General features: G+C 47.6%; 1 protein-coding gene across 7 annotated transcripts in view; it reads right to left on the bottom strand.

Annotated features, from left to right (window-relative positions):
• The window catches only part of Sh3gl3 (SH3 domain containing GRB2 like 3, endophilin A3), a 123,095-nt gene that overhangs the window by 25,910 nt on the left and 75,552 nt on the right, over positions 1–21,633 (bottom strand). For 6 of the 7 annotated variants that reach the window (XM_021166935.2, XM_021166936.2, XM_021166941.2 and 3 more), the window contains 5 exons: positions 18,092–18,160; positions 10,167–10,239; positions 7,592–7,735; positions 5,031–5,164; positions 2,729–2,887 (listed from right to left, as the gene is read on the bottom strand). In XM_021166935.2, coding sequence (XP_021022594.1) covers positions 2,729–2,887; positions 5,031–5,164; positions 7,592–7,735; positions 10,167–10,239; positions 18,092–18,160 — 579 coding nt within the window. The remainder of the gene's footprint in view (positions 1–2,728; positions 2,888–5,030; positions 5,165–7,591; positions 7,736–10,166; positions 10,240–18,091; positions 18,161–21,633) is intronic. The other variant, XM_021166940.2, reaches the window with a different exon arrangement.

Below are 21,633 nucleotides of genomic sequence, written 5' to 3'. Positions count from 1 at the left end.
GTTACAAGAATGTAGACTGGAAGGTTTATATTGTCTGAAGAGAAAGCAGTGTGCATTGACTATAGACTTGAGGAGTAAGCCCGTACTAAAAACTTCCACAAATAGCCTGGTAGCCAGAAAGCCCAAGGAAGAGTTAGTTATATAATCTGCATTTGGAGACCCAGGAAAGACTGAGTCTCTTCATTTCATTCAAAGCTCCTCTCAGGAAAAGCTTCGGCAAACACTTTTTTCTATACACGTGCTGGTGAAACGGTTGCCTTACTGGGCCTGGAGAGATGGCTCAACACTTGAGAGCACCGCTGCTCTCCCAGAGGACCCACACGGTGCTCACAGCCACAGGCAGTGCTCTGACACGATAAGCATCCATCCACACAGACAAGGTATCCATACACATAACTGGTGTTTTAAGCTCTTGTTATAGTTTATCCAGGACAGTGGAAGAGGAGGGCTGGAGGTGGTGAGCCCTTCCCAGCCCTTCCCAGCCCTTCCCAGCCCTTCCCAGCCCTTCCCAGCCCCTCCCAGCCCCTCCCAGCCCCTCCCAGCCCTTCCCAGCCCTTCCCAGCCCTTCCCAGCCCNAGCCCTTCCCAGCCCTTCCCAGCCCTTCCCAGCCCTTCCCAGCCCTTCCCAGCCCTGATGGGTGAGATTTCAGCCTCTGAATTCCTGGTGCCACAGAAGCATAAGCAGGAAGTCACCAAGGACAGAGCACAGTGCCTTAAATACTTCTCAGTCACTTTCCTCTGTTTATTCATTTGCTTGGAGTAGATGTTTACAAATCCCAATTCCACTCCCTCCTTGTGTGGCTGAGACGGAGCCTGCCCTTAACAGGATGCCTTACTCTGCCCTAGAACTGATTCTCGTGGTCAGAAGCCCAGGGAGGGGTGCTCACCCAGTGCCATCATCTTTTACGGTGTTCTGGTAGAGGAGCCACGCTGGCTCTACACTGAGACCTGGCATCCATCAACTGAGGTTATAGAGAGGAGGAGTTGAAATTTTGAGACTTTGGCCCTGGGCCATACCCACCAACACAGTTGATCAAAAGGTTGATAATTACACTTACTGAAGGCTCGAACCAAATACCTGGCTCTTTTGTCAACTTCTCAATTAGACAAAGTCCAGACCAGTATCTGCTGTGGCTCAGCTCCCCAAATCTCTTCCCAACAATGATGAAACATCTCCTCCTCTGTTTGGAGGAAGCCATGGCCCTTCTGCTATCTGCTAGCATGCTCTCCCTGAAGCCTCACTTTAACAGCCTGTTCACCAGTTTCCAATTGGTGAAATGTCACGTGTGCAGCAGTGCAGCAGTGTGAACACAGTGTCACATGTGCAGCAGTGTGAACACAGTGTCATGCAGTAGTGTGAACGCAGTGTCACGTGTGCAGCAGTGTGAACACAGTGTCACGTGTGCAGCAGTGTGAACGCAGTGTCACGTGTGCAGCAGTGTGAACACAGTGTCACGTGTGCAGCAGTGTGAACGCAGTGTCACGTGTGCAGCAGTGTGAACATAAACCCTCGCATACTGAGGGTTTGATCCAGAGGTAATGGCAAGATTCTGTAACTTCTGGAACTTTAAGAGACAAAACCTAGTTTAGAGTCAGTCAGTCACAGGAGGGATATGGGGGAGAGTAAGGCTGTCCTCTCTCCCTCCCTCTCTGCTCCCACCCTGCATCTCCTTGCTGACCACTCTAAGGGTCGCATCTGTCACACCATGATGCTCTGTGGCACCACGGTGGAGATGACGGATCCAGCTGGCCATGGTCTGCGACCTCTATCCCCTGAGACAAAGCTCACATTCCTCCTTTTTAGTTGCTCTCTCAGGTGTCTGTCCCTGTACACTAAAGTCTGGCCAATTCAGGGTCGAAGCACTGTCAAATCCATCAGGCAGTGTCCCAGCTTGCAGACCTTCTACGTTTGACAAGAATTAAAGGGGCCCAGTCATGTTTACCCAGAGCCACGATGATATCCTAGAGGAAAGCCCAGCCATCACCAACCATTCTGAAGCACAGCTCCCAGCCATGACAGGAAGCAGGCATGGCCACAAAGGCCAAGTGACCAAGGGTGGACATGAAGTTGGTGGCTAAGAGGTATCAGAACTCTGTGTTCTGCATGACTACGGCCTTGGCCCCATGGACGCAGGGCTGGGGGTTGGGCGATGGATGAAAGCCAAGGTGAGAGTTTTATAAACCACCCACCCTCAGCAAGGACTATTAGCATTTCTTCTCCTCCTCCCACCACATCACACCCACAGCGTGTTCTGCCAGCAGTGGGCAGTACTGGGGGCTTTTACACTTTAACTGGTCAATAGGAGAGAGAATGTAAGGCCACAAGGACATGGGAAAGACCAGGGAGACCCCTTCCAAGTCTGACTGCTGTCACCCCCCAAAGAGAAGAAAGATGATCTGCTAGATAGCACAGTGACCAGTGAGTCTCCTCAGCTATAGACCTAACAATGGGGAAGGGGGAGACAGATCTTCACCCGGCGCATGCTGTTCAAGCTCAACAAACCACAAACGCCGTGGCCTTTAACACCAAGGCTGCTCTCCTGGGCCATCTTCTGCTACAAAGCCACCCCAGGAACAAGCAGCCCTGCTAAGGACTAAGGCTTCATTCAGGGATGGCTGACTGTCTCCCCCTATATGTCACGCTGGAACATTCTAGAAACTTCCATTGCAGTTAGGGTTTTAGAGCATGTCATGTGCTTTAAAGTCTTCTGTTCGGTTTAAATACTTACATCATTTTCTAAAAAATTAAACATGCTCCTTTCGGCCAACTCCTTTGACTCTTCAAACTTCTCTACTGCTTGTCTGATTTCTTCCTCGGGGATCTTACCTACCCGCCGCTTTTTATAATCATAATCCAGGCGACGGCCTTCCAGCTTTCTCAGGTGGTGCTGAAACGAGAAAGGAAGTCCTCACTCACTAAGTGCTGAGGCTTACACCGTGGCGTGACTCACGCCCGCCATGATGAGTCTCTCGAGGACGGACGAGGTGTGACTCATGCTGTGGTGTGACTCACACACTGATGAGACTCACACCACAGTATGTGCTTAAGTGCACACACTCTCTTTCTTATGTCTATGTTCCTTGTTCTGGGCCTCGTCCTGCCCGCTGCTGTTTGAGAGCTGCGTGAGAGCTGCGTGCATACGCAGGTGTTTTGGTCTGAGCCGCGCCCATCCTCTCTCCTTTACCTTCCCCCTCCCCCCACCACCAGCATCAATTCCCTTCCCAACTTCACATGCTCTTTCTTGTAAATCCATGGAGGCCTCGTAGTCAGTTGTGCAAGGACACAGAGCTACCTGCTGGAGAACGCCTCAAGAAAACTGACCCCTCCATCCCCTAGAGGGAGTCCAGTCCTAAACTATGGGGTGGGATGCTGTGAGCCTCAGCCCCACCCACTCTTCAGGTAGGAACCAGTTACATCCTCTGCTCTGCACCCTCTGTCTCTTGCTGAAGTTCACCCACCCTGCCTAGCATTCAGAACATTTACAGGAGGACACATGATGGGCAAGGGGTGGGCAGCAGGTGAGAATGAGAGTCTGTGTGGAGAATAAGGAAGGATGCAGTATCCTCGCTCAGGTAACCCTTCCTAACTGTCTCCACAGGACTCCCTTCCCCAGTTCTGTTAACATACACAATGCCTAACCACCCTAACTCTACAAAAAATAAGAATATTTCCATTGCCAATTCCTCCAAAAACGATGACGATGACGACGACGATGATGTAGCGTGTCAAGGGATTCTGTGACAGGTTTGACTACCACAGGGAGAGATCAACACAAGCAGGAAGACTGAACATGTGAGAAGGAAGATAGGTCTTGGTGGGGTGAGAGGGATGGACCTGGGCCCAGTGTGGAGTGGGCATGCTTTTCCTGGGATGGAAGGAAGAGGTGACAGGTGAGGGGATTCGGAGCTGTCCTAATAAGGAGGGGGACCAAAACAGCAGCTTTCATTTCTCATCCAGCCTTCCTGGTCCTTCTCTCATGCCTTCTGCTTTTAGAATAAACTCTGAATGCAGGTAAAGACATCTGGCATTCTCTAGGACTCCCAGGCTTCTCTCCCTCCATAGCTACCCGATCTTCCCGTGTCCTGGGCTCCTAGACATCCTAACCCTGGCCCTTCAGCAAAATGTGCTGCCTATTTACCCAGCCCAGTCATCCTGGACAGCTCCTCGGTGGCCTTTCCTCATCCAGCTATGCTGAGGATGGTGCCCCTCCTCAGGCGTCCCTGCTCTTCTCTCCAGCATTTGTAACTGCTGTTTTCCTACCTCACATCTATACGCTTCATCTGTTTGTTGCAGGGACACACCACATAGCCCAAGTTCTCCTTAACTCATGATCTCGGTGGCTACACTGTTAAAACTGTCTGAGTCTGGAAAGATGGCAACAAGCCCAAAGTTCAAATGAGTCTGCAGCTGAAGGGAGATGTCAATCAAGTTTGAAGGCAGTGAGGTATTCTCTACAACACCACAAGAGGGCGCCTGGACCTTCAGCGTCGAAGTCTGGCAGCCTGCATTGCTTGGAGCTGGCTTGGAGCTGGTTTGCACATCTGCAAAAGCAGCCGAGCTGAACGAGACCTGGAAGTTCCCACAGACACCCTGGACAAAACAATTTCTTGCAGGTTTCCAGAATAAAACTGCCAGTTTCTAGACAATGATTTTCTCGAGAAAGAATGAAACAGAATGACCACAAGCACACAACCAATACAGTGTGATATTAGCGATCAAATCTACAAGTATGACGTCATTGTGTTATATGAGAAGTGGCTGCAGAAATATGATATTCAGCCTGGCTCGCAGATGACTCAGTGAGACGAAGAACAGGACAGTGACAGCGGAGCCTGCACCTCCACCCAGTCTGTCTGCCAGGAGAAACAGATCCCGCTACTCTCTCAGGAACCCATATAATACAGTAACCGAGTGCAGTTTTCAAGCCTCAGATAAGACTGTGTGGTTGCCGAGCCCGTGCAGAAACCTTGGTTTTAAGTCGTGGTATCATGATGAGCAGCAGCGGGCACAGGACAGCCAGGAAGACTCACCCCAATCTCTTTTAAATCTTTGTCTTGCAGTAGCTGCAGTGGGTCAATAAAAGTTTGCTTCACATTAATATCCAGAGAGTCTTTCACCTCAGCCATGAGTTTCAGGGCCTCACCAACATCTACCAACGAGTTGCCTTGAACAGAAGAACACAATGATTCCTTCAGAATGACAGTCTGGGTTAGGATGACACGGACTGTGGTACAGTGAGGCTTCACTCTGAGGCCTCTGCTTCCTGACTCACAACGAATGGGAAAAGAAGAAAATCTACCCACTTCCTGAATGTGTACCTGTGGCCTGCCCTCTCCCCTGTCCTTAAGAGTGAGTTCGAGGCCAGCCTAGTCTACAAAGTGAGTTCCAGGATAGCCAGGAAGGAAGGAAGGAAGATAGAGTTGGAGGGCCAACTTCCCATTTTGGCCATTAGATGGAGACAAAGTTCTTCTGTGGAAAATCAGGTCTGGAAACTGGCACCAAGGGCTCCTTACAAGATCAGGGATAAAACATCTTTGTAACAATGAAGGGATTCATTTGTGAGGATCTGTGTTAACCAATTCAGATTACAATGGAAAGAAGGCCTCCCTCAGCCTGTCGTGGGGGCAATAGGAAGCCACTCATTGCACGAGGTCCTAAAGTTCTGGAACCTCCCTGGGGTCTTGGGTATCAGGGATGCCCTGTGGACAGGTGGGGTGGTAAGGGATGGTTCTGGGATGTGGACATCTTTAGTGACTTATACCCTAGTATCTTGAGTGTAACTTGCAAGGCCTTTGCCACCCAGTGTCTGTTGCCATGCACAATGAGGTTGTGTGGCCTCTGGAAGACACACCTGGGGACACTGCATGAGATTCAACTATTTTATTTTATTTGAGATCTTCCAAATTGATTTTGTAAAAAGATGGGGACAAGATGAACTCAGTTCCTCAGATTATAAACCTGAAGGGCCCAGCCTGAGGCTCACTTTTGAGTAAGTCAATGGCATGAGCAGTTCACTCATGTCTAAAAAGGGAAAGCAATGACGGCCTCACCTCATTCTTAAAGGAAGAAGTAAATTCACAGCTGTGTCCTTGCCAATTAGAAGTGGAAGCCATCTCTGGAAGTTAAGGTTGGCCAGTCCAACCCTCGGAATGTCACTTCTCCTAGGAGGAGAGGTTTTCTAAACTGAGCTGGCTAGAATTTGATTCTGAGTTGTTCCTACATGGAGGAAGAATGTCTTTTCCTAGCTTAGGGACTACTTCTTACCCAGTTGTCTGACCCTGGCACTCCTTGTTGCCAGTATCCAGGTATCCTAATATCATCCCATTGAGTTGTGGCAGAAACTCTGGAAATATGCCTTGGGGGAACTGTGGAGATGTCCGTCAGTAAAGCACTTGCCATGCACACGTGAGGACTCAAGTTTGACCTCTCCAACCCATGTAATAATATAAAGAGCCAGGCTTGGTGGGGCACAGCTGTAATCCCAGCGCTGGGGAAATGGAGTAAATAAAACTTCTGAGGCTGGCTGGTCAGCCACACCACGCTAGCAGAACCAACAGCTCCAAGATCAGTCAAGACCAGGTCCCAAAATAGAAGGTGGAAAAAGATAGGTGAAGACCTCTAGACTTTACACATGCACAGCCACCCTTATACACACATACACACGTGCACACACACACGCACAGTTAAATTAAAAATAAAAAGGCCCTCTCCTGTCTGCAGGCTTTTCAGAGCTTGGGAATGTGAAGGCAAGCAAAGAAGTGTGTGTGCAGTGTTCAAGGTCAGCTTGGTCTACATAGGGAGCTACAGACCAGCCAAGGGTGTATGATGAGACCCTGTCTCTAAACAAAACAAAGTCAACCTGTCTGGATGGATGGATGGAGAAAATGTGGTACACACACAATATAATTTTGTTCAGCTATAAAGGAAAATGAAATCTGCAGAAAATTGGCAGTGCTGGAAAACATTATATTTGGGGAAATCAGATTCAGAAAGACAAATGTGCAAATCATAAATTTTCATGTGTGTGTGTGTGTGTGTGTGTGTGTGTGTATGTTTTATGTGTATGTAGCAAGAGATGCAAATGGGTTTAGGTAATAAAACTGTAAGAGGACAAAGAGATCTCAAACGGTGAGGTTGACGACAGTAACTGCAGGAAAGAAGCCGGATGGGAGAGGACCAAGAGAGGGGCAGGGGTGGGGAAACGGAAGGGAGGGTCCCAAAGACTTACACACATCGTGTAGTCTGTGGGGGAAAAGAGCTCATGGAAGTGAACTCTGAAGAGGAGAGCCAGGAGACACGTACACATGCATACCTGTGTATACACTGTGTTGTCATCTTTAGAGAAACGTGGGAATAAACGAGAGATGCTAAGTATATGTCAGGATTTGACTGAGCCTACCCATGAAGATGGCACAATTACTGATGCTAAAGTTTTTCTTTATTTACCTATGTTTCCCGAAACCCCTGCAATGAATATTACTACTCTGGGAATATGTAAAACTATGAAAGTGCAGAGGCACCGGCTTTGTGTATCACCGACAGCCCACCCAGGAGGTGTCCCCACTCTGCCAGCCGGGACAGGGATACCCACCAAAAGCAGAGTCTTCTCCGAGCTCCTTGCCATACTTCAGCATGCAGTCCCCCAGCAAGCCTTCCGTCTGTGGGTAGCCGGTGGCCTTCACCTGCCCTCGGAGCTTCGACACAGTGTTCAGCATTCCTAGCTTAGCTCTGTATGCTTAAAAACATTGTCATTTGTAATTCCTTAAAGTTACAACGTGCTGTGACAATCACATTGCCTTTAACAAACAGCCGCCCAAACTGCGGTCCTCACAGATGCAACGCCACAGCCGATCCAGTCACGTGACTTTACATAGGCTTTGCAGGGGGTCGGGGGTGATAGTGAGAGGTGCTAAGCCCATTGGCACAGCCAAGACAGCCATGAACATTACAGACCATGTTGTCTCCAAATCACAGGAAGCTATATTTAGCAAGCGCCGGAGGCAAGACACTCCTAATACCTGGCATTTCCAACTCCTTGGAGCTCAATGCTGACACCTGTGCAGCCATTTTTGCCAGGGACAAATGTGAGGACTGGAACCACTGCCAGTTCCTCTTCAAAACTCTCACCCTGCTCTCAAGAATGGACTGGAATGGAGGATTTGCAAGGTTATCAAAGAAGTCTGGGGAATGCAGGCAGGAGGCAGGCACCACCACAGTGAACAGCCACCTATGTTGCTTGCCCACACCAGCAACTTTCCCTGGGGAGGTAGTAGGCAGCTGTGGCTTTGTATCTCTAACTCAAGCACTGAGTGTTTATTAGTTCTGGCTTGGTGTTTTGAATGAGAACAGCGCCCCCACAGGCTCAGAAGTGTGACTATTTGGTCCCAGTTGTCCAAACCCTTTGGGAAGGTTTAGTTATGGCCTTGTTGGAGGAGCTTTATCACTGGAGGTGGGCTTTGAGGTTTCCAATGCCATTCCCAGTGTGCTCTCTGCCTCCTTCCTGCTTGAAGTTTCTGACCTCACATGGTGGCTATTCCTGCCCTGTGACCTTGCTCTGTCAACATGGATGCTAACCCTCTCAGACCCTAAGTAAGCCTAGCTGAAGACTTTCTTTCATGAGGTGCCTTGCTCTCAGTGTTTGTCTGGGCCACAGGCTGCGCTGACACTTGAGAGGCCCCAGAAAACACCTGCCCCTCCTGTGCCCTACTGTGCCAATGCAGAGTAGCAGAATGGTATGACCCTGATAAATGCAGGGTGGCGCCAGGAAAGGGAGATGATGCAGAAGATTTCAAGATGCCCCTAAATAGCTCAGGAATATCCGTCAGTAAAGTCCAGCAGGAATTCCTTCTGTGTTAATAATCAGTGGCCATGGAGTGGGCTGGCTAGAAGGACAGCAAGTGTCTATGGGAAATGGAGACTATGAACTGAACTCCAACCTAAGGCTCTAAGGCACTGCCTTGGTATCTGGGACATTCATATTTAATGTACTCTAGACACAGTCTTCTCACACTTAACCACATGAGCAGGTAACTCAGGCATCTTGTAAAATGTACAGGCTGATTCAGTTACTCTGGGGTAAGCTTAGGAGTCTGTGTGTCCGGTCATCTCTCGGATAGTCCTGCTGTGCTATGCTGTGGGTAACGCTCTGAAGAGCGATCCAGGTGTCAGCCTTTTGAGCCTTGCCAATCTCAGCCTTAAAGCCCTTATCTTCCAGGTCTCCCACTGTCAGGTGGGTGTGCTTCCCGTGGGGATAAGGATCACAGGATGAGGTCAGAGGCTTCCTCACCTTCATGATAATCAGCCATCTCTTCTCTGCCCAGTGGACACTCCCCTGATGGCCAATGGTTCCCTATTCTGTTCAGTATCAGCTCTTGGATGGTGGAGTCTGCCTGACTGTGCATAGAAGCACCCAGAGAAAACCTTTCATGTAGAGGTGACACTTACTGGATTTGTATAGGCTGATAAGAACTGGTCAGTCCAGTCACTTGATGAGGCTGGACAAATTTAGTCATGCGACTCTGAAGCCCTTTATACTCTCTGTTCTTCACTGATGGTTTAACCGAATGCATGCTCTTACATGCTCATGAGTGTGGCCGTGTCTCTCTGATTCCTATGGCTAAGGGAATCACAGTGACTCCCACAGCAAATCCTATAGGAAAAGTGCAAGGCTTGGGCACCTTCTGCCGGTTCTCATCATCCTGTGACAAGTGGTGTCTAGGACCCAGGGATGAAGGCCTGGGGCAGAAGTGGTGCTCATTTCTAACAAGGCTCCCACAGATTATGCTATCATGGCTCAACCTCAGCATCAGGGTCACAGGTTAACATACAGATCTTTCAGAACAGGATAGAGGACTTTCTTGATAATTAAGAATTGATAACTAAGAAAACTTTCTTTAAATGTGCAGTGAGTTTCTGAAGAATACTGGAACACCGGAGATGTTCATCTGGGAATATCTGTACTGAGACCAGCACTTCAGCCTAACCATGTGACTCTCAGCAGCCACACTGTGTCACTAGAGGCTCTGCGTCTAACAACTGAATTCCATTATTGGTACACAGAGATATTGCTTCCAAATTGTCTCAGCCTCATGCAATGGAGCTGGGGCCAAGAGAATCCATGAACACAAATGTGCAACAGAATGTTTCAAGACGTGTTCTGACATTACCTGGATTGGGTTGGAGATACTCTGTGGCTTTTGAAAGGATTTCTGCAACAGCTTTACTGGTGATATCTATTTTCTTTAAAAAAGAAAAGAAAAGAAAACAAAAGAAAAGAAAACAAAAGAAAAGGAAAGAAATGTTAGTGAATTTAAAACTTGCTAAAGTCACAAAACCAACAATAGTATTTCCCATTCAATTAAGTTCTAATGCTACTATGGTTATTTTTTTTTTACATTTCTTATTTTATGTGAATTGATGCTTTGCCTGCATGTATGTCTGTGTGAAGACATCAGATGCATTAGAACTGGACTTACAGACAGTTGTAATCTGCCATGTGGGTGCTAGGAATTGAACCCAGATCCTCTGGAAGAGCAACCAGTGCTCTTAACTGCTGGGTCATCTCTCCAGCTCTACTGTGGTGATTTGAACACAGATGTCTTTAACATCTTAGGAAGAGGTGATCTTTTCTCTGTTGCTGACTCTGAGATAACACCCTCTTCTCAGAGACATTAGATAACACTAATTTCCTTTTCTTCATAATGTTAAAAGTGAATGTAGATGAGAAAATAAGAAATATTCTATACATTACAACTCTACTCAGTGAATAGAGACACTTGGAGAGCCTCAGTTGTATCTACAGAGTGAACTTGAATAGTCATGCTTAGAGAAGGTATCACAATATCATGTCATGTCACAAGTCATGTTAGAAACTACCCTGGTATTAATAAGACAAACCACCATGCCCTGCTGGATGTTAGCAGAGATTTGACTGATTTTGCCCTGCCATTTCTTCATTGCTGGTTATTAATTAACATAAAATTAACAGAATATCCAGGACTGCCACAATACAGAGTTCATTCATTTTATTCTATACCATCAATAACCCACAAGAAAGAAAGAAAAAAGAAAGAAAGAAAGAAAGAAAGAAAGAAAGAAAGAAAGAGAGAGAGAGAGAGAGAGAGAGAGAGAGAGGGGAGGGAGAGAGAGAGAGAGAGAGAGAGAGAGAGAGAGGAGGGAGGGAGGGAGGGAGGGAGAGAGGGAGGGAGACAGGTAGGTAAAGGGGATGACAATCACAAGAGAAATACAAAATCATGTCCTAAAAAGGAATAAATCTTATGAGAAGACAGACTTTTAAAAATCTAATTCCCTATGTAGAAAAATTAGTTTTAGAAAGACATAAACCTTCCCATAAATTAGCATATAAAATCTCATCAGAATTATTATTTGTTTAAAACATGGTAGGTTGATGTGGTGGGCTTGAATAGGAATGGCCCCCATAGGCTCAGATTTGAATTGCTGTTCATTAGGGAGTGACTCCACTTGACAGGGGTTAGAAGGTGTGGCCCTGTTGGGGAAGTGTATCACTGGAGGTGGGCTCTGGGGTTTTAAATGCTCAAGCCAGGCCCAGTGTCTGACTCTTCCTGCTGCCTGTGGATCCTAATACATCTCCCCAGCACCCAGGCGACCATCTTCCTGCAATGATACTGAGCTAAAACCTCTCAACTGTAAGCCAGCACCAATTGAATGTTTTCTAAGAGTTGCCATGGTGTCTCTTCACTGCAAGACAGAAGTTGGTGCCAGGGGCTGGGGTCTCGCTTTGATAAGCCTGCCATGATTTTGTTTGAAGGAATGTGGACTCTGAAACTTTGGATTAGAAAAGAAGATTAACACTTAAATCAGGGCTTCAGAAGGAACATGAAAGGCAGTGATGCTGAAGGTGATTTGAGCTGTGGGGGCTCAAGAACTTTCATAGAGGAAGGATTTTAGTCTGTGGCTTAGAGATCATTATTGTGATAATTTGGCAATAAATGCGGCTGCTTTTGCCCTTGTCCAGAAAGTCTTTCTGAAGCTAAACTGGACAGTTTGGGGTTAATGGCATTGGCAGAGACGATTTCAAAGCAGTCGAGTGTAGACTGTGCTGTGTAGTTATTAATGGTCAGTCATATGCAGATCTACAAAGAAAAGGAGCAAGCCAGTAAGCAGCACTCCTCATGGCTGCTGTATCAGCTCTGCCTCCAGCGTCCTGCCCTGTTTGAGTTCCTGTCCTGACTTCCTTCTATGATGAAGCCTTCCCTTTCCATTTTGCTTTATGATCATGGTGTTTCACTGCAGCACTAGTAACCCTAACTTAGACTGCTGAGGATAAAGTGAGATTCACACTGTATTAGGATTAAAATATGGACCAAAAACTAAAAATGTAGTAACTTATAAAACAGAATGTCTCAAAATGCTGAAGCATCTAAGCTTGACCTGAGATCCCACAGTTAAACTGTGACACACAAAAATGTCATACTACACAGTGACAGATACAGCACATGGAGTTTACAAAAAGTGGCAAACGGGGGAGGGGGAATCACAGAAGGTCAGCATCCACAGAGTCCAGAATTCTCACTATACATAATTTTTAAAAAAATAAAATAATCTGGTGAGATACATTGTGAAAGGAAACTCATGAGGAGGAGAAACAAAGGAAATGCTATGCATGGTACTGAACATATTGGCAAAGATAGGTGGTCAAAAGAAACCTAAACTAACTCGTCAAGTGTAAATACAAAGAAACAAAACCAAATGGCCCTCCTGGAATGGCTGGGATGTGTGCACACACAGGTGTGTTTGTACTAACAAACTGTTATGCAAATATCTTTGGCAAAACTCAAAAAGAAAAAAAAGAAAAAAAAAAAGAAACAGAGGCAGGCAGAGGTATAAGCATGTTGGGGAAGGCTGTGTGTTGTGAAGTGTATTCTCCAGTTGATTAAATATAGGCAGTGCAACTAACTCTCCCGGGCCCAGCCCACACAGGGGCTGAGTAGCAGAACAGGGTTCTGAGGATATCATGGGTCTAGAGAGATGGCTCAGTAGTTAAGAACACTGGCTGCTCTTCCAGAGGACCTTGGCTCCATTCCCAGGACCCACATGGCATCTTCCAACCATCTAGAACTCCAGTTCCAGGAGATCTGGTACTTTCTTCTGACTTTCATAGGTACTGGGCACACACAGTACACAGACATGTATGTGTGTGTTGGTTAAAAATGGGGTCCCAGCCAGGCAGTGGTGGCACACACCTTTAATCCCAGCACTTGGGAGGCAGAGGCAGGCGGATTTCTGAGTTGGAGGCCAGCCTGGTCTACAAAGTGAGTTCCAGGACAGCCAGGGATATACAGAGAAATCCTGTCTCGAAAAAACAAAAACAAAAACAAAAACGGGGTCCCGTGTCTGGCTCACCACAGGTCTAGGGCCACTCATGGAGGCTGATGTGGGAAGTTTGACTGTGCCGCGGTCCCCATGCAGCTGCAGCCACTGCCGGGTGGGCGTCAGGCTGTGAGAAGCCACAGAACCCCGCTCCGGGATGGGGAAGGCGCAGTCTGAGGTCCCAGTGGACCTGCCAGAGTTGGCTCAGGGTCCCCAGGCCTGCATGGAGGCCGAGGATGACAGGTTCTCAGGCTTTCAAACATCCCAGACACCGCTGTAAGCTTCAGAAGAGCTGAGAACAGAGTGGGGACCGCGGGTGGGCTCTGGCCCAGGGCTGAAGGGAAAAGGACAGGGAGGAGAGTTCCGGCTGGGTCCCGCAGGGAAGAGATTCCTTGTCTTGCTCAGGCTGGTGGCTTGGTGGTGAGCGGCTTGTCTCTGCTGGCTGCCTTGGCTGAGAGGACAGAGAGGCCTCCGGCATGCTCCTTAGAGGGAGACCTGCTCCATTGCTCCAGCACTGCGGATCCCCCTGAGAAGAGGCAGTCCATGGTTTTAAGGTGTTTATTGTAGAAGGGCAGAGAGAGGGAGAGAGTAGAGAAGTAGAGGCTGGCCATGGCCATGTGGAGAGAGGGGAGAAGGGAATGAGGAGAGAGGGAGAGGAAGAGGGCAGGAGAGAAGCAAGCAGGAAGCAGGAGTAAGAGAGGGAGGAGAGGCAAGCAGTCCCTTTTATAGTAGGCCAGGACTACCTGGCTGTGTTGCCAGGTAACTGTGGGGGTGGAGTCCAGTCAGAATGCCAGAAACTTGGGGCATTGCCATACACGACTAATGGCCACACACCTCTCTGCGAGGGGCTGTGGGAAGCTGTAGCTGGGACAGGAGCCAGGAGCCCAGGAGGCAGGGCTGAGAAGTCACCTACAGGGTCACCAGGGTTTAAAGCCTGTGCTTGACCAGGGACCAGGCTGCCTGTGCACAGCTCACTGCCGTGTGTGTGTGTGTGTGTGTGTGTGTGTGTGTGTGTGTGTGTGTGTGTAAAATACATGTATATATATTTATATGCAGGCAAAATATACAACACATACAATATATAAACCGACCTATGGCTATGGCTACAGCCCCTTTCTTTCTTTTGCAATGAGCATTTGTGCTTCCTCACCCCTCCCTCCAGGCCTTTATGATTTTCCGCCTTTTCATTAACAAAACATTGAGACCACTTAGCATCTATTTTGTTATTATCTTCTGTCTTATCAACCTTTTTGCACTGGTTTCTTTTTAGTTATGTGTATTATATATCTGTAAGAGGGTGTGCACACATGACTGCAGATGCCCTCAGAAGCCACAGTCATGGGATCCCCTAGAGCTGTGCTTACAGGAAGGGGTAGCCTGAGCCCTGGGAAGTGAACTACATGCAATCCTCTGCAAGAGCAGTGCTCCCTATCAACCGTCAGGTCCTCTCTCCAGTCCCCATGCTAAGCTCTACCTTCTATGTGGAGTGACTTAATTGGCTGATAATCTCCCAGCTGTGGACTCTGTGATGTCCTTGCTTTCTATCAACGCTGATTTCCTGCTAACTGCATCTGAGATGTAGCCATAAGTCACAGGTGTGGAATGCAAAGTTCTGTCACTTGTCATAATACATAATTCTACTTTTTTATTAAAATCTCCTTCAAATGAAGAAATGACTTCACATTTTCAAAGATTTGTTTTTATTTTATATAAATGAGCATTTGCCTGTGTGTGTGCCTGCTACCCTTGGAGGCCAGAAGAGGGCGCCAGATCCCCTGCAACTGAAGATGGTTGTGGGTCACCCTGTTCCTCTGCAAAAGCAACAGTGCTCTTACACGCTGACCCCTCTCTCCTGCCCCAGGTTCACATTTCTAAGGATCCAAACGTGACGTGTGATGATTTCGTTCTATGACTTTAAGAAACTTTCCCCGTGAGTCCTTCTGTAACTGCAACCAAAGAGCCTGGGAAGAGTGACCACTTCCACCCGGGGGATGCAGGCTCTACTTACACACAGTCAATGGTATGAATGTTTTGCCCAAATCTTCCTGAGCCTATGAGAACCGTTGGTCCATGTGTTACTACAAGAGAGGGGAGGGTGGGCAACTTCTCTGACTTCAGTCTCTTCTCAGGCCTCCTCATAGCTTTTACCTCACAAACTTAGAAGCTGTGTCACATGGCACAGACTGATTCAGAACTCTGGTACTTTTCTTCACCTTCTTATATGTTTTAAAGTTCTTTGGGGGGTATTTTGGGGAGATAAAGAGGAAATGGATATGATTAAGATACATGCATAAAATTTTAAAGATTGCATTAACATGACAATTTTTTAAAGGAAACGTTCTTCCTTGCAATGCATTTTTGGTACTGTGCTGTCCTTTCATGTTAGCATCGCTCCTTTGTTTCTGCTTAGTAAGCATGTTTGTGGGTTACTCTTCCCAGTGCCCGGTCATTCTCATGTCATCTTTTAGATGACTCTAATTTCTTCTATAAAGTCCTTAAGTCCTTAGTTTTGTAATCAGCTAACAGCAAGCTCCTCTGTCCTGTACTATAGTATAGATGCTGTTTTTGTACTTCTGTCACTACCAATGATTTTTGGAGGGAAAAATCTAAACAGGAATAAGCAAAAAGAATCTCAGTCCATCAGCTAAAACTGCCCCATCAGGAGTGAAGACATTCCCTAAGAAACCCCTCCTGTTTGTCCTCCTCCTGTCCGTCCCCCTCCTGTCCACCTCCCCATTGGCTTTCTGATACTGGACTTTCCCAGGATGCTATGCTATGTGAGAAGATCCGAGGAAGCCCTGGTGCCCAGCAAAGGAGAAAGCGGTTTCATACCATCTGTGCTAGCTGGTTTTGAGTGTCAACTTGACACAAGCTGGAGTTATCACAGAGAAAGGAGCCTCCCTTGAGGAAATGCCTCCATGAGATCCATCTGTGGGGGATTTTCTCAATTAATGGTCAAGGATGGAAGGGCCCATTGTGGGTGGTACCATCTCTGGGCTGGTAGTCCTGGGTTCTATATGAAAGCAAGCTGAGCAAGACAGCGGAAGCAAGCCAGTAAGTAACATCCTTCCATGCCTCTGCATCAGCTCCTGTATCCTGACCTGCTTGAGTTCCAGTCCTGACTTCCTTGGTGATGAACAGCAGTATGGAAGTGTAAGCCGAATAAACCCTTTCCTCCCCAACTTGTTTCTTGGTCATGATGTTTGTGCAGGAATAGAAACCCTGACTAAGACCCCATCTGACAACTTAAGATCCACCTTTCAGAAGAGATGAAGCAAAAAGTTGGGGCCAGGACCTGAAGCAGCACGGCCTAGATTAATTACTCACGCCTTGGCCACACCCTGGCCATCGCTGCCTCGTTATACACGCCTCAGCCTACTATTGAAATCAGAGGCTCCTTTCGCATGGAATGTTCGTGTGTTTCTCTTGGTGCAGACGGGGCTACACTGAATAAGCTGCTCTGCCCAGGTTTGCCCTGCCACCTGTCTCTTTAACGGGCTTCTTGAGAACAAGCAGGTCAGGATACAGGAGCTGATGCAGATGCCATGGGTGGATGTTACTTACTGTCTGAACCCAGCTTGTCAGGGCTGCCAGAGGCCTTGACTCTAAACCCAATAACGTAACTCCAGATATTTGTTTTTAAGTGTAGCATATGAATTGAATAATCTCGTTGGTAAAGAAGCCATATACATCCTATCATTATATATATTAATAAATTTAAAAATCAACTTTAGATATGTCAATGATATTAACATGTTGAAAGGGTTTTCAATGCACAGAATTTCTTTTTTCAAAATCAAACACAAAATTAACTTCTCTTCTTAGGGTCTTAACACTTCTAGGTATTGCACGCCTCTCGGGCACTTCCTGGAGGAAGGCTGGCCAGGTCCTACCTACAGTAAAGAGAATACCCTCTCAACCCACACCCAGAGCGGGCTTTCCCCCAACCTGCACTGCCGGCCACACCCAGGCCCCCAGCTCTGGTCTGAGGAATCTAATCATTAGGACAAGCTCTGTTCAAAGGACCCAAGACAAAGGGGAGGAAGCAGAGCAGTATGGACCCAGCTCCGAGTGCACCAGAGCCTCTCTCCAGGTAGATGACCAGGGGACAGGACAGGGGACAGAGTCTGCAGTCCATCATTGGAGTGCCAAGCCAGGAACACTATTCTAAATTATTTCATCTGCATATATGATTCTAGATGCCCCCATGTGAGGCCAGCCGGGCACACATACTTATCTCTGTATCACAGCTGACAAAAAGATAAAACCAGCTCATTCGAGTTCACCCTGTCGGTTCTAATGGCAGAAAAGTATTTGCTATGCAGCTGCTGAAACAGATGGGAACAACAGCCTAGATTACCAAATGATAAATCAGTTGTTATAAATCGGAAAAGCCTTGTCACACAAGCCTTGAGACACAGTTGACTCTCTAAGACATATGAGCACCATTTGGCCCTGGAGTTGTTGCCAAGGCCCACATGTTGTGCATTCTGAAAGCTGGCCACTAGAGGGAACCAGTTAGTCACATCCCGTTTCCTTCCTCAACTTGCCCAGACTAGATGTGGTTCAACCTGATCCTTGGGCTGGGAAGCACTGGGGTCCTGCCTTCCGGACTCTGCATCCCATGCTTGCATGTAAACATTCTGGATTCCCACTCCAGGTCATATTCCCAATAGCAGGCGGTTCTCTCGCGGGCACAGACAGCCCATTTCTAACACGTCACGTGTTCAAACAGCTTTACCTTTTCCATGTTCAGAAATTCTTCATCTAGCTTCGTTCCTTCGGCACCACTTATTTTTTCACTAAACAGCTGCAAAAACAAACACAAATGCTTTCACTGAACAAAGATTCTCTATATTCCTTTCATTGAAATTAGTGACAAAAATATTGGCTCTGGCGTTGTTGGATTTTTGGTTTTATGTACACTGGGGTTTTGCCTGCATATCTATCCCTGGAACATTAGTTACAGACAGTGGTGAGCTGCCACGTGGGTGCTAGGACTCGAACCCAGGTCCTCTGGAAGAGCAGCCAGTGATTTTAAAGGTTCCTGAGTTTGAGCCCTGGGGCCCACGTAGAGGTAGAAGGAGAGAACCAACTCCACAAGGTTGTTCCCATACTTCTATATGTGCACTGTGGCACTAGCGCGGGTGCACGCGCATGCACGCACGCACACCACAACAATACTAAGGAGAAAAGAGAAGATCATGGAACAATGTACACTTCCCATTTGTCCAAGCTTTATCATGCACCCATCCTCATCAGATGGCAGAAAGCAGTTCTAATACACGTAGTGACAAGACAGCTAGGGACACAAGAAGTGACAAGAGTTAGCACCCAAACAGCCTGAATGTAAGAGACGGGCGATAAAAACAGACAAATACTAGGACCAAATGCAAACTATTATCAATTCATCAACTTGACAGACTCTCAGGGCTGCTTAGAAAGTATCCCGTCTGCAGAGCAGGAGGCAGATCATTCAGGACCTGACTCCTAGAATGCGTGGCATTTGAGTTTGTTTTTTAAGGACAGTGACATTTCAGTGTGCAGCACAGCGGGAAAGGTCTTCTGGGATGTGGTGGTGTTTTCAAAAAAGGAAAACTGAGAGGAATGGGAAGGGTGGTTTGATACTGAGCCCAGATCCTATCCTTTGTGGCTGTCTGTACAATAAGAGAGGCTTAGCAGCATCTCTGTTGTCTACCACTAAATGATCATTGAAGTCATGTGCTCACTGTGCACACTCATGTGCACACACACAAACACATGCACACATCTGCCACACCACTGTAACCACCCAAAAATGTCCCTAGATAATGAGTGATCAGTGTGCTCACAAAACAGTAAGGAGTTTCACTCCCAAGTGAAGACTGCTCAAGGGGAGGACTGAACAGGCTGTGGATCACAGCCTGGCAAGCCAGAGGGCATGACAGACAGGTCTCTAAAGACACCCTGCCCAACACAACCACTAGAGAAGCCTTTCAGAAAAGTGACTCCGGCCCCAATGGATCTGGCTTTGTGAACAAGGAGAATGGACTGCCATAACAAAGCGTGTTGTCTTTAAAAAGTACTTCACTGTGATTTACGTATGGCTTTAGAGTGTTAACACATGTATAAAGTCACAGTAAGTAAGTTAAGGGGACTGCAGATCCCTTACATACAGGCACGGTTTCGTCTGACTGCCTGCCCTACTCTCTCTCTCTCTCTCTCTCTCTCTCTCTCTCTCTCTCTCACACACACACACACACACACACACACACACACACACACACGCACGCACACACACGCACACACACACGCATGCACACGCACGCACACACGCACGCACACGCACGCACGCGCACACACGCGCACGCACGCGCACACATGCACACACACACACACGCACGCACACACACACACACACACACACTATTGCTATGGGATAAGGAGGTGTGGGCGTGGTAAACAGACACAGAGTTTAGCTTAAATTAATTATGTGACACAGGATTTCCTGGAGAGAGTGGCTTACAAACATGGCTAGCAGGGCCTGGTATGGTGGCACATGTCTTTAACCTCAGCACTCAGGACGCAGAATTACACAGAGAAACCCTGTCTCAGAAAATTAAAAAAAAAAAACAACTAGCATTCTATTGCCCCACTAACAGGGTGGCCCCATGACTTGTTTTAACCACACAGAACCAAGCCTAGCTAGCAAGAGACCTGTGTGCTTCCACCCACTCCCCTGAAACCCTTTGCCTGTGAACAAGCCCTACTAGACAGAAAGGTAAAGGGGCGCCAGCCTCTCACACACTCATGCCCCAGAACCACAGCCACCAGCTGACCCAGCTGAGAGAACGAGCAGGACAGTCTCATCTGCGGGCCACCACCATCCCCCCCACCCCACCCCACCCCAGCCCAGGAACTAAGTCCAATAAACAGTGTTGTTTGAACTACAGAGCCTGTGAGCTCCTCAACCCACTTGGCTGGAGTTCTCACTTCGTAGGCTGAGGGCAGAGGTCAAGCAGGCTTGTTCCGATCCTTATTATGAGGCATGACCTCAAAGGAGTCTGAGACTGCTCTACACCAAACAGTGAGGAGCAAAGTCACCTCCAGGATTGGTTCCAAACTTTTGGAGGTAATACGCAGAGACTCCAATGGGAGTTATACAAGCTCTGGCCTTATATCTTGCAGCCATAGAAGACTGCAAAAATGGCCACCATGCTTTGTAGCTCTACCCACTGAGATACAGGGTATCCCATTCCAACCCTCCACTTGCCTTGGTCAACAAAATGGAGTGTAGGCTGTGCCGTGTGACTACTGAACTGGGGCTTTAGGTACTTTGAAGCTATAAACATGCTTTGCAGTGATCTAGCTTGGAGGAGAGTGGAAGATCAGCTGGGGAAGAGGAGCCACAGGCCCACCACACTTGGTACATTGGGTGTGCTATGATGGCTGGAGTAGCCACCTACAATCTCCTTCATTACTGGCACGGGAGAAACCAATGCACTGATCCTGGTCTTGAAATATGAATTAGAGATCCACTTAGAATTAAGAGACCAGAAGCCTCCTCAACTGGTCCCTGTTGGTAGGATTTCCCTGGCTCTGTTTGCTGTGAGTACTTCCATTGCTGCGACACCATGGCCAGACACAGCATGGGGTAAGCAAGGCTGACTGCAGCTTCATCCAGGAAGCCAGGGCAGGAACTCAAGTGGGAGTCTGGAGGCAGCAACTGAAGTGGAGATCATAGAGGGGGGCTGCTTACCAGCTTGCTCCTCACGGCTTGCTCAGCCTGCTTTCTTATACAACCTAGGACCAGGAGTGGCATTGCCCACAGTGGGTGGGGCTCTCCCACGTCAATCATTAATCAAGAAAATGACTACAGATTTGCCTGTAGGCCACTGGTGGGGAGGCATTTCTCAGTAGAGGTGATCCTGGCTTACATCAAATTGGCAAAAAACTAACCAGGCACAGGGGTAAACTCCAGACTAGGCATAGTCAACAGAAACAGTAAACTGGAAAGTACTTAAGGGACTTACCAAAACAAAACAAAACAAAACAGACAACGCACTTTATTTTCTATTGAAATATGAGCTAGTGAAGACAGAGAATACGTGGGCGGCTCCAAAGTGAAAGGCACCCAGTGGAGCAAAACATCAATATTTTAAGAATAAGGGGTTTCGGCCAGGCGGTAGTGATGTACGCTTTTAATACCAGCACTTAAGAGGCAGAGGCAGGCAGATCTCTGTGAGTTCAAGGCCAGCCTGGTCAACAGAGTGAATTCTAGGACAGTCAGGGCTACACAGAGAA

This window comes from Mus caroli, chromosome 7 (genome assembly GCF_900094665.2).
Source record: "Mus caroli chromosome 7, CAROLI_EIJ_v1.1, whole genome shotgun sequence".
Taxonomy (NCBI): domain Eukaryota; kingdom Metazoa; phylum Chordata; class Mammalia; order Rodentia; family Muridae; genus Mus; species Mus caroli.
The sequence above is the reverse complement of the archived record's forward strand: the minus strand, read 5'-3'. Positions and strand labels throughout refer to the sequence as shown.